General features: G+C 37.3%; 1 protein-coding gene across 11 annotated transcripts in view; it reads right to left on the minus strand.

Moving 5' to 3' along the window:
• The window catches only part of Ptpn4 (protein tyrosine phosphatase non-receptor type 4), a 196,340-nt gene that overhangs the window by 89,608 nt on the left and 92,880 nt on the right, over positions 1-13,852 (minus strand). For 6 of the 11 annotated variants that reach the window (XM_076547241.1, XM_076547240.1, XM_076547235.1 and 3 more), the window contains 5 exons: positions 12,899-12,943; positions 12,511-12,563; positions 12,059-12,179; positions 8,163-8,250; positions 951-1,066 (listed from right to left, as the gene is read on the minus strand). In XM_076547241.1, coding sequence (XP_076403356.1) covers positions 951-1,066; positions 8,163-8,250; positions 12,059-12,179; positions 12,511-12,563; positions 12,899-12,943 — 423 coding nt within the window. The remainder of the gene's footprint in view (positions 1-950; positions 1,067-8,162; positions 8,251-12,058; positions 12,180-12,510; positions 12,564-12,898; positions 12,944-13,852) is intronic. The other 5 variants (XM_042257998.2, XM_042257996.2, XM_076547239.1 and 2 more) reach the window with 1 other exon arrangement.

Here is a 13,852-nt window from a genome sequence, read left to right on the forward strand (position 1 = left end):
CCTGGATCTCGCTCTGTAGACCAGGCTGGCCTTGAACTCACAGAGATCTACCTGGCTCTGCCTCCCGAGTGCTGGGATTAAAGGTGTGTGCCACCTCCGCCCAACAATTACAGCTTTTTTTTAAAAAAAGCAGAGTTATGATTGCTTCCTAAGACATTTATTTGTTAGCTATCATACTTCTGTTTTTATTCTACCAAAGTATTATTAAAGTAACTTATTATAGAAGCTTGTTAAAATAATAGATACTGGAAAAAAACAAGATCAAATCTTTTAGGAGGTATACAAAAAAAACATAATGATACTATGTACTGATTTGAAATTTGTTTCTTCCCCTAAAGTCACTTTATTTAAAAGAGCAAAATAACCTTGATTACTAGTGATATGATCAAAGTGATTTTTATAATCCTTAATTTATCCCTTAAGAAGAAACATAAAATGCTTTCTCTTTCCTTGCTTTGAGATATAGAAATCATAAATCAGTGGTGACTCATCTTGGACAATGAGAGCAAGGACAACAAACAAAAGATGACAGAGGGTAAGACAAAGGAAGCAGGAGAGTAAAGCCTTTGTGGAACCTACATGCTTTGCTTGTGCCAGTTTAAACCACTGTAGTGCTGGGTTGCTGGTTCAGTAGCCATGTACCTTTCAGCTAATAAACCGGCATTTCAGTGGATGCATTTAAATAGAAACAGCAAGTGTAGCCCCAAAATGAGTGTTCTTATGATAATATTTAAATACTCTAGGAAGGAGAATCAGTAATACTATTAAGAAGCCATATTGAAATAAATTATCTTGGTGTCTTTTGATTCATTTCCAGTAAGCAAAATAAAGTATAAATTGAACCACACAAGTAAGCTGACAAGATTAAAACAGTTTAAGGGTTATTTAATGTGAATTATTATATTTGGTAATATTATGATAAAAGCAAAAGTATTTGTAGAAATTCTTACCACGGAAAGGTATTCATCCGTATCCTGTTCTTGTAAATCAGAATTCCTCCTGACATTACTCCAATCATAATTTCATTGTTACTTTGATCCTTCAAAATAAATAAAGACATGACAATCTAAAATAATTAAAACAGGATTAATTTTTTTAAACACATAACATCACAAAGATAACAAAAAACTAAATTACACTTAATTACAAACCCAAATAGTTTGTTGTTGCTCATAAAAGGCAAATTTCAAATAAGCTTCAATGCGGCAGTACTAAAATTCTCTAATCTGGAAGCTGGAGAGATGTCTTAGCAGTCAAGCACTTGCTGCACAAGCATGAGGACCAGAGTTGGACCCTCAGAAACCCAGGCGGCCTTGGCAGCCCATCTGTAATTCCAGCCTTTGAAGGAGGAGAAAGGCGATCGATGCCCTGAGCAAGTGTCTAGCAAGACTAGCCATATAAGCAAACTCCGGGTTGAATCCTGCCTAGATGAATAAGGAAGAACAGCAATCAAGGATGATTCTTGACATCAACCTTGGGTCTCTTTATGCACATGTACACATGTCCAGGTACATCCACACATATGTAAGGACATGTATAACACACACACACACACACACACACACACACACACACACACACACACACACAAAGAAGAAAGAAAGAAAAGAAAAAAATCATTGCCCTAAAGTACAAATAATCTAATGATTTCTCTTATGATCAGAACTTTTGGGTCAAGGGTAATCTATAATAAAATACCTATACTACAATGGGAAATCCAATAACTAATAATATGTATTAATATCATGAAAGAACAAAACAGACAATTCTTGGGGAATGTCAAAGATCACAAAGAAGAAATGTGAATTACGTTTTGAAGAATGCATGAGAGCTTTCATATGATGACAAGTGTGGTAGTTGGAATATAATTGGCCCCCATAAGCTAAAAGGGAGTGGCACTATTGGGAGGTGTGGCTTTGTTAGAGTAGGTGTGACCTGGTTGGAAGAAGTGTGTCACTGTGGGGGTGGACTTTGAGGTCTCACATATGTTCAAGCCATGCCCAGTATTACAGTTCACTTCTTGTTGCCTTCAGATCAAGATGGAAAATTCTTGGCTCCTTCTCCAGCACCATGTCTGCCTGCCTGCCACCGTGTCACACCATGATGATAATGGACTAAACCTCTGAAAATGTAAGCCACTCCAATTAAATGTTTTTCATTTATAAGGGTTTGCCATGGTCCTGGTGTCTCTTCACAGCAACAGAAACCCTAACTAAGGTAACAACTCAATTTGAATTGACTTGTCTGCATTATGGACAGTGAAAAGACTTTAAATACTTTTCTTAGAAATCAATCTTTGAAATAGTTTTGCCATTTCACTTGAGAGCAAACATGTTTTTACCTCCTGTAATTCATCTGCCCTGAAGCCAGACCAAATTAATGAAACAAATCCTTTAAACTGCAGTTTTAATACTTTCTTTTCTTCTTCTTTTTTTTTTTTGCTTTTCTTCATACCACTAATTATTACCAGTTATTTTTTCTTGTCCACAAGAACCTAAATAATAAAGAGTAGAGCCTTTTTCTGTCATCTGTTCACTGAACTCATCTGTAGAAAGAATAGTTCTCTAAAATCTGTACAAATATGTCTTAGCTGTTTAGCTTGGCATACAAGTCCATAACACTCCATTTTATCTTGCTCCTAACTAGCAAAAAACAATTCTAGTTAGGCCATCTCAGTTTGATGATATGTTTTGAGATTCCATAATTCATGTTTTATTAATGCTGCTTTCACATGTTCTTTGTTTTTCTGCCCAATCAAAACAACCCAAAATGAAGTCTAGATCATAAACTTCTCTATGAAACCTTAATTCACATCCACACATTCCTCATATTTATCTGTCTCTTAAACCATTTATCTGAAATACCTAATTTCTGTCAGTATATGACAATGGCACACCCATTTAAAAGACATTTTGGAAATGATAAAAACTACAGCATTAGCAAGAGACAGGATAAGGTTAAGTGGAAAGCTGACTGCAGAGGCATACCAGCAGCATGGGTTTCTTTGAAGTGATAAATCTGTTCCACATTGCAATTGTAGCAGCAGTTACACAAAGCCAAGCAAGAGCTAAAACTCAAAAAACTGAATATATACTACATGCTATCTGAAAAGAAATAGCCCTTTGTGGTTCCCCCGAAATCCTGTTTTGTTTTGTTTTTTAATTTTAAAAATCACCTTTAATTAACTATATATATTTTATAGGAATAAATATGGTTTTATCCCATTTCTAATAGCAAGGTTCAACAACACTTTTATCCTCTCTGAGACTGCAATGGTAGGATCTAAAATTGATGTCTAAACTGTGATTTGGGGAGATCAGTAGCAAATCAAAAGGAATTTATTATATGTCATTGCTCTTTCTAACACAATATTTTGCCTAGTATGAGTACTTTTATTTAGTTTTTAACTTTTTATCGATTCTTTATGGGCTTCACATCATGCATCCCAATCCCACTCATTTCCCTGTCCCTTTGCTCTCCTAACCTCCCCCCACACACAAAATTTAAAAGGTAAAAACAAACAAGCAAACAAACAAAAGCCCAAAGAACATAACAAACAAAAATCTCAGCATGGAAGCTGGAGTATGGCCCAGTAAGTCACACAGCATACCCTTTAGTCCATACATATATACTTGTAAGTGCTCATTGCAATGAGTCATTGGTCTGGTTTGAGGCCTCTGGCTCCCACTACACTATACTGGGCCCTCACTGGGGCTCCTCTGTGATATCCTATTGTTGCCTTGTGTCATGGAGATCCTGTAGCTTTGGATCTGCAGGTCTGGAACCTTTACATGCTCTAGCTGATCACAGATGAGGTGGATGTTGGGTGGGCTATCTCACAGTCTTGGTTCTGAGCCTGGATGGTAGCTGGGTTGGTCAGCCCACCAGCTTTCCCTCATGGTCACCATCTGGGTGGGCTCTCCAGCACTGCCCTGGCTAGCTCACTCAATATAGCAGACATTTCTCCTGCTCTCACACCCTCCAGTCCAGCTCATTCACACGCACACCACCAGGGCAAGCTCTACTGTTTTGCCCAGGTGAGGTGCAGGGTCTGCTCTCTGGATTGCTGCACTTGGTGAGAGGCAGAACCACCTCTTCCATTCTCATACCCCCCCAAAGGCTGGCTCTCCCACCTGTTGCAGGTGGCAGGAGTTGGGGTGAGGAATGGGGTGGGGCTGTTTCGTTTTACCCTCAAATTGTTATTGACTGCCAGGTATGGTGACATACACCTTTAGTCCCAGCACTTGGGAGGCAGAGGCAGGATGATCTCTGAGTTTGAGGCCAGCCTGATCTACAGAATGAGTTCCAGGACAGACATGGCTATACAGAGAAAGTCTGTCTCAATCCCTTCCTTCCCCCAAAAAAACTATCATTGACTTTCTCTTTTCTATAGTTCCCTATTCTATCATTCATACAATCATTCATACAACCCTTTAGCGACTGTGTTTGTATTTTTTCAAATGTGCTGTGTTCTCTTTTGATTACCAGCTTTCATTTGTGGTGATTGCTCAACAGTATCAAGAAGAAGGAGGAGGAGGAGGAGACCACACTTTTGGCAAACTCCCTTCTTTATATCAGCAGAAGGGAGTATACCACAAGAGCTGTCCCTGCGCTAGTTTTTAGTTCACATGCTGCCACCACACAATCCCTCAGTCTCACAGACGGAACTGTTAATACAAGATCCGTTTGCTTTTCTCCTCCATCACCCCACTATCCTGTGAGTTTCGTGAGGGCAGGTTGAAGGGTTTATTTACCAGGTGGACACTTCCGCCTAGCCATTTCCGGATCAAAGCGTCTCTCGTAGCCAGGTTACCCGGCAGACCCGGACGTCTCCGCCTAGCAAGTTCCGGGCCAAGGGGGTCTCGTGTGATCAGGGTCCATGACGTTACATGGTCACTTAAGCGCGCAACGTGACCATGTGATCTACACACACGCGTAGAGGAGTGACGTGACCTGGCCACGCCCCCAGCCGGTTTTAAAAGTGGAGTGCCATGTTTCCCAGTCCCTCTTCAGGCACGTGTCTCTCCCACAGGCCTGCACACTCTCTATCCCTGTATTTCCAATAAACTCTTATAAGCGGATTCTGTCGTGTTTCGTGACGTTTCCTTGCAGGGTAAGAACACAACGCAGCTAAATAACTAACACAGGTATCATTATGTTTTATTGCAGTAAATAATGCTTAGAGTGAATGCTATGGAAAGCACAGAATACCCCACCACAATGATGGCTTAAAACATATTTGAATCTAGGAGCTTGGGATAAATAACACTGCTCCACTTGAAAGCAGAGAGCAAACATTTCCCCCGTTTGTTATTTCAAATGCACTTTTCCTTATGATACCCAATTAAAACTTAAGTTTTCTTTCTGTGTTCCTCTTTTTGGAAAATTCCCTTTATATTTACTGAATGATCTTTTGAGGTCTTAGTATGCACATCCAAGAAATAATGCTTCTCCTAGTCCTTAAAAATATTTTTAGAGGCATCATATTACTATGCCTATGCATATTATAGTTAGGCTGCCCTGGGATGAGTGATCTTGCCTCAAGTTCCCAACTGGGTACTCAAATGGTAGTCCACCGTGTGGGACATTTTTTGTTTGGTTTGGTTTGGATAAAACATGCTCCTAAATAGCTAACCATTTAAAATTTAAATCCTCTTAACCTGACACTCTACATTTAGTTCTGTCTCAGAAACTGTTTTACAATCTAACAGTTTAAACAAATGAAAACTACTTTAATTAAATCATTAAATAACCATATAGTTAGTTATATGAGAGTTTTCTGTGGTGATATTTTGAATATATTCTAACAAATAAAGCTATCTGAAGCTCAGAAGGCAGAGCCAGCCAAAGAGTTAGCCATAGAGGCCAAGCAGTGGTGGTGCACACCTTTAATGCTAGCACCTGTGAGGCAGAGGCAGATGGATCTCTGTTGAGGTCAAGGCCACCCTGGACTATACAAGGTTAATCCAGTCTAAAAGAGAAACAGAGCCAGGCAGTGAGGGCTCACACCCTTAATCTAAGTACTTGGAAGTAACACGCCTTTAATTCCAGGACTAGGAAGTTTGAGACAGGAAGTAATATGGCTAGGCAGAGAAAGGAATATAAGTTGGGAGGACACAGGAGTTCACCAGCCTTTTGGCTGAGGGCTCAGGAACACTCAGTCTGAGGATTCGTGGAGAAGATATCTTCCCCTTTCAGCTGAGAAGTTGGTGAGGTGAGAAGTGGCTGTGGCTTGTTTCCTCTGATCTTTCAGCATTTACACCAATATCTGGATCTCGGTTGTTATTACAATGCTACATTTATTTAACCTTGCATTTAAATTTTTTGAAAGTTTAATATTCTTTGCATTTAATTGCCAAGAATCTCTGCAGATTTAAAAATCACTTAGAAAACTGCAAAGGAGTAAAACTCCCTTTTCTGGCCATTTTAAAGCATAACTAGTCAAAAAATGTAGTTCCATCAGTTGTAAACTTTCCCATAATAAAAAACAAAACTTAGCAGTACAAACACCAATGAGAGTATGTAACAAACCTAAGATGAAAAACAATAAGCCCCAAATAAAGAGAGAGAAGGGCCATGATTTTAAAAAAGCAAAAAGTTCAAGAGACACTTAAAGAATTACAAGATATCAATCATTTGAGGAACCCAAGCCATCAGTGAGACAGATTTAAAAGTGAGACAGACATACAATTTATGAAACATAAGTAGAGCTCGCTGGGCAGCGATGGCGCATGTCTTTAATCTCAGTTAATCTTAGGAGGCAGAGCCAGGCAAATCTCTGTGAGATTGAGGCCAGTCTGGTCTATAGAGCGAGATCCAGGACAGGTGCCAAAACTACACGGAGAAACCCTGTCTCGGGAAAAAATAATAAATAAATAAATAAATAAATAAATAAATAAATAAATAAATAAACAAACAAAAAGGGAGGGAGGGAGAAAGGGAGGGAGGGAGGGAGGGAAAGAGGGAGAGAGAGAGACAGAGAGAGAGAAACAGAGAGAGAGAGAGAGAGAGAGAAAAAGAAAGGAAGGAAGGAAGGAAGGAAGGAAGGAAGGAAGGAAGGAAGGAAGGAAGGAAGGAAGGAAGGAAGGAAAGAAAAGAGATTAAATCCTAGAAGAGCAAGCAAGACAAAAAAACAAAAACAAACAAACAAAAAAAACCAGTAGAGCTCATTACCACGACGCTGACCGGGTGAGACCCTGAAGGACAAAAGCACTACAAGATGGAAGTCTGAGTATTTCCAGTGGACTCTGCACCTGCATGTGTCTGCATATTGAGGCAAGTTCAAAATAACTGACAGAAGGGAAATCATGGCTCTTACTAACTCCCTTCCTGGCTAATACTAGCCTAATTAGGCTCAAGAAAGTGTCTAAGGGAATAAATTATATTAATTTAATTATTAAAAACTCAGTTGATGACTATAATTCTACTGAAAATAGCTATACTTTAGGGACTTCAAAGGAATTTAAATCGTGGAGACTCACAAGAAGAAATACATGTGGACAGCTACTCACAAATACAGGGAGGAGGGTAGTAGTGTCTGAAAGGAAAAATGTTTCACACAAGAAAAAGATTACACAGTGAAAAGCCAGTGATTATAAATTTCACTTTAATAAAGAGATGGAGGCAGATACAAACATGACATATTGATATTCTTCATTTAGGGCTTTACAAATAAAAACTGACCACGAGACAGCTCAATGTTGGAAACAATCAGGACAAGAACGAAAGTTTCAGTGACATGAGAGCATCTTGTATGATCACAATTATCAGAGATTTACACAAAAGCACTTTCCTAAAGCAACCTTTTGTTTATAAAACACACATTCTAAAACTACTGTCACCTACAGTCTACAAACATGATTTTTGCAACATAAACAACCATGTGGAAAAAAAATCCACCAATTTGTACTTATGCTATTGTGAAAATATTAATAGAAGAAAAATTTAGTGTAACTATGTCAACAGCAAACACAAATTATCCTGTTACCTAGATCTCTCAAGGAATTAAAATTTTGAAGAGTTGAGTTAGTATGGATAAGCATAAGAGTACTCGCTCAACTCATACAAGACCCTGTTCAATCACTCCAGCCCTGTACACAGACAAAAAGATTTTAAAATCTTTGATACTAAGCTCAACATCTAAGTAGTTTTTCTTTACTTACCCTTGCATAGTGGAATTCAACTCCATAGAGTTCTAAGGTACGTGCTGTGTTTAGGTAATTAAATTCTGCTTCTGCAGGAGATAAGCCACTGTAAAGAAAACATCAGGTCAAAAACTAGATCCATAGTAAAAATTGCCAAATTACAGAAAGATTATGGAAAGAAATGAAGAGTCTCACTAGCCACCAAGCAGAAGTCCTCTTTTTATTTTATATAGTAACAGCTAACTTATTCCAAGGGCATACTTTTACTAGATTACTTTATTTTCCAGGACTATAAGAATACAGTGAGTCCTGGGGCTCGTGAGGTCATGGACCTTAGAGAGAACCTACTACCATTCTTTGATCAGACCAGTAGAATTCCTCATTACATCCTTAAACTTTTCCTTATACCCACAGTTAAGTGTTACTCTCATTCCTCCATCAAAGAAGCTTCTCTTTACAGGATATGGAGCCTATTACAAAACGAAACAAAACAAACAAACAAAAAACCAAACAAACCATAACAGGTCGTAACGCAGAAAAGCAATGGGTCATGGGGGGCCTAATCCCACTAAATACATCTACAACACAACTCCTGAACTTAAGGTCAGAGAACATTGAGAACGAGGGGGCTAAGACTACAAGAGCCAGCAGACCAGGGAAGTCTGCTATGAGATTCTGTCTTCTAGAAATGATAGGAAAGCTTCACTCATGATACCTCAAAAATATAGCTGCTTAAACAAGACCTAAACAATGGTGGTATTAATAGACATGCTAACAGAGAAGGGGGAAATCTCATGAGGTCCAATCTACAAAGATCAACTAATATGTGCTGGGGGGGTGGGGGGGGAGAATCAGTCTTTTCCAGGGATGAACCCTCTAATTGGTTATCCAATACCAAATGGTCTGTCAGCCCAGAAATTATACACACACAGGGCACACTAAATAGAGTCAGCAAGCTGTATTCATATGTTTATGCATACCTAAGTATATGTATGTGGATAATATATCTTGTATATAGATAACTATAACAAAGAAAACCGGTATCAATTTGAGAGGGAGTCAGAGGAACACTGGAGGGAGTAGAGGGAGAAAAGGGAATGAGGAGAGTGATGAAATATTATAAATAAAAATAATTTTAAAAGACAGTGGCAATTAGAAAGAAACTATTGGGAAGTATTACAGAAGAGGGAAAAAAGGAAAATAACACAGCAAGTTTTAAAACTTCTAACTGATCTTACAACTGTTAACAAAGGCACTTAACTTCCAGACATAACTCTCAAACCTTTTTCACAACAGTTTATACACCACAGCCACACGTAAAACCTACAGGACACTTTAACATTCTACACTGTCACAACATACATAAACAAAGTATCAAGAGGTTTTTAGAGCAACTTTGTAGCCTTTAAATGTTTGTCCTTTTTCTGTTTTTAACCTTTCAACTATTTATTTATTTTTACTATATATTTCAAAATATATAATACATAGTATAATACTGACTGATGGGGAAGAATTAGTCTATCATCTGAGATGCTTATAAGTACAATTCCACAGGGAGGCTGAGGTCCAAGCCTCATTTAATAAACATTTCTAGTGATTCTTAAAACAAAAATTTCAGAACTACTCTAAAATACAGTCTTTTTAAAAGGTCAACTCTATTTCATGGATAGTTCTAACGACCTTAGGTATATGGTGTTAGCAGGTAATATAGCAGAGTATTATAAGCTAAGCTATCAACCTTTGCATCCCCGATACTGGAAAGGAGCCAACCACCTGCCAATGCATGATCAAAATGTATGTGACCCCTCAACACCAACAGTCCTTCCAATTAAACTTAATTCTGTTTTTGTTTATAGATCTGATAAATCAGCTTTTCAAACAGAACTAGCTTGTGAAAAATATAAGTCCTTTCCTATTTAAGAGACTTTTTTTTTTTTAAAGATTTATTTATTTATTATGTATACAGTGTTCTGCCTACAAGTATCTTTGCAGGCCAGAAGAGGGCACCAGATCTCATTACAGATGGTTGTGAGCCACCATGTGATTGCTGGGAATTGAACTCAGGACCTCTGGAAGAACAGTCAGTGCTCTTAACCTCTGAGCCATCTCTCCAGCTCTAAGGGACTTTTAATAGGAAAAATTTAAAATTCCAATTTATCTTCAAACCATTTACTCAGACAGGCTATATGACAAGTTTTCCACTTAAGACTCAGAATTTCTGGCCGGTACTAGTGGTGCGTGCCTTCAATCATAACACTCAGCAGGCAGAGCCGGGCAGATCTCTGAGTTTGTAAGTTCCAGAATAGCCAGGGATACACTTTAGAGAAACGCTGTCTTAAAGAACAAACAAACAAAGATTCAGAATTTCTAACTCAAGATACTTTAATTATCTCAATTATATAGGGTAATAGAGCAACACAAACAGGACGATGGGCAAAGTTCTAAAACAGTAAGTAATCTGACTAGAAGTGAGTCCAACTCTAGTCCAGACTTGTGCCAATGAGCTACACTGTCTTTGTTCTGTCACTATGCTGAATCACATGTTAGAGCAAAACTTGAGCCAACAACAACAACAACAACAAAAAAAAAAGGAACATTTTTTTGGTTTGTTGTTTTTGTTGTTTTGAGACAGGGTTTCTCTGTTGTAGCCCTGGCTGTCCTGGAACTCATTCTGTAGACCAGGCTGGCCTCGAACTCACAGAGATCCGCCAGTCTCTGCCTCCTAATTGCTGGGATTAAAGGCATGCTCCACCACCTCCCAAAAACAACTCTTAAAGACAGGCAGTGATGGAGCACGCTTTAATCCCAGCCCTTAGAAGACAGAGTTAGGTGGATCTCTGAGTATGAGGCCAACCTAGTATGCATGGTAAATTCCAGGACAGTCAGGGCTCTGCTGAGAGACCCTGTCTCAAAAAACAACAACAACAAAAACCCAAAAATGGTCTTCTTGAAAAAATGTCACAAGGAGCTACAGAGTTGGCTCAGCAGTTACGAGCACTTGCTCTTCAAGATGAGCCAGATTCAATTCCCTACATGGTAGCTCACAACCAGCCCCAGGGATTCTGATGCTCATGTCTGTCCTCTGTGGGTACCAGGAAGGCATGTGGTCCATACACATACATGCAGGCAGAACACTCATAAATAAACACACATAAAGTCATAAATAAATCTTTTAAAAATGTCACAAGATATTGGACTAAAATAAACTCAAAGTTGAACACTAATGTGACTAAAACAAGTCAGCTGCCTTTAAAGGACGGCATTGGGTTGTTACTTTTCTCCTCCTCAGTCATTACCAAACACAATCAACATCCTTCAAAAACCTAAAAGCTAAGACAATTATCAAGTCAATTGCTCCATATATTATGCATACATTACTCTAGAATTTTCTTTTTTAAAATTAAAGTTTTATTTTATTTTTAATTACATGTATGTGTACTTATGGGTGGGTATGTACATTGACTATGGGTATCCATAGAGGCCAAAGAGGGCATCAAGATCCCTTGGAGCTGGAGTTACATACAGTTGTGAGTCACCTGATCTGGGTGCTGGGAATGAAACTTGGGTCCTTTGTAAGAGCAACAAGCACAATTAGCTGTTGAGCCATCTCTCCAGCCACCTAAAATTCTTTCTTAAAGAACTGACAATGCTACGTATAAGCAAATAAACTCTGTCTACATATAATTTATGGCTGTTAAATGAAAGCAAGGTTCATATATTTTGTGAAATAAGCAATGAAATGTTGAAATGTTTTTAGTATAAATCACCTACATAATATTTTTCTATGTTATATAACAAACTTTTATATTAAGTAAATAAAACAATAAAATTAAAAATGATATACAACATTTCTCTTTCTAGAAAGATTGTCAATAAAGCTTATCAAATAAGCAGAAAATTAAATAAATGCTTACATGTGCTGCTGATGTAACTTTGCAACTTCTTTTTCAAAATCTTGAGGTTGATTAGGAATGAAAGAATAATCTGAGAGGTAGCCTGGCAAGTTTTCTGACTGATTGTAGTCTCCAAGTTCAGCTAATAAGAAAAAGAAAATATCATGCTTTAATAAATATTTTAATTATACTAAGTCAGCAATGCCATTAATTTGTATATATTTTTGAGAAGAATATATGATTTTAATGTAACCACATTAAATAAGTTGCAATAAATTCTTGTGGGTCTCAATATCATAAAAAAATGTTTCAAGAATCAAAGTAAACTGCTACCCAATTGGCCATTTCACTGCATTTCCTCAGTAGTTTCTACGTTCTATACATCTAAAGGACTCCTGCATTAAAGGCAATATATTATCAATACAGACTACAAAACCATATGCTACTTGACTTAAAAGTAAGTTAATACTTACACTGAACAGCAAATGAAGCTAAAAGGGCAGCAGTATTATAAGGACAGGACAATCTAGTAAGACAAAAAAGAAAATACAGAACCCAAGGATAAATATCATTTCAAATGCGCTGTAGTTTACATATGTTTCTATATGCATTAATTGTAGCCACAATTAAATTAATTAAGCTGGGCTCATGAATTTGAGATGACTGCCAGTTTGAGACCAGCCCAGGCTACATAAGACAATGTCTCAGACAAACAAAAGAAGCCCCCTAAAAAGTCTGATAAAAGGAACTAGTACTACATATAACCATTTTTTAAATTTGTTACAGCAATCAATCATAAATTACTTAATATAGAATTTAAAGTATTTTTATACTATTAAAAAAACCTTAAAAATAGCTCACCTTCCAGTAAGAATGTCTTGCTTAATTTGCAAAAAATACTGATACCTTAAAAAGAGAAAGATATTTACTAGAATCATCAATTTGAGTTCTTATATACTCCATATTTACATTAACAAAATTAAATATTAAAGTATTTCCTTTTGTAATCTACACATTAGCACATAGAAAGTCAGCATATGTACACATTAGCAAAAAAACACCACAAATAGGCTTTTGTGACTTGACTACAAGTTTTTAAAATCCATCAATATATGGAACTTTGTATTTTGAATGTCTTCTTTCTATTATAAAACTACTCAAGACTTCTAAGATCTCTGCTGCCAGGGAGAAGACTTGGGAGCAACAGTCTGAGATTTGATCTGTGCAAGAAGAAACACTTTCATCAGAATACCCAAATTCCTTCTCCTACTATTGCTCTTGTATTAGAGTGGTTACATGACCAGCTTCTTCCAACACGAACAATAGTATGTTGTGACATGCTGCTGAGGCTGCTTACAAAATGGCACTGTCCTTCTGTCCCTGACAGTGGGTAAGCTAGTCAATATGTGGACAAAACCACCTGTGCTGAATAATATTGGCATAATAATAAATTTCATGATTTCAAACATTAACCAGGGAGTCTAAGAACTTCAACTTTTAAAAAGTCAAAACTCAAAACATAAATGTTATTTACTTAATTCAAGACAGTACAATTTTATCAGATCTACTTGGTTTCATAAATTAAAGATGAAACTGGTGGCATAAGTCAATGGCAGAGCACATGCTTCCCATGTACAAGGCCTAATATCACTAAAAAGAAGAAGAAAAAAAATCTAAAAGGTCTTTGGTACAAAAACAGTTTTATACTTGTGAGTTAAAGGTAATATATGCCCTTGTTATAATTGTAAAATCCTACACAAATAATACTTACTCATCAAAGATCATTTCTATATTCAATTAACAAAAAAGGGAATT

Source organism: Peromyscus maniculatus, chromosome 11, assembly GCF_049852395.1.
Source record: "Peromyscus maniculatus bairdii isolate BWxNUB_F1_BW_parent chromosome 11, HU_Pman_BW_mat_3.1, whole genome shotgun sequence".
Lineage (NCBI taxonomy): Eukaryota > Metazoa > Chordata > Mammalia > Rodentia > Cricetidae > Peromyscus > Peromyscus maniculatus.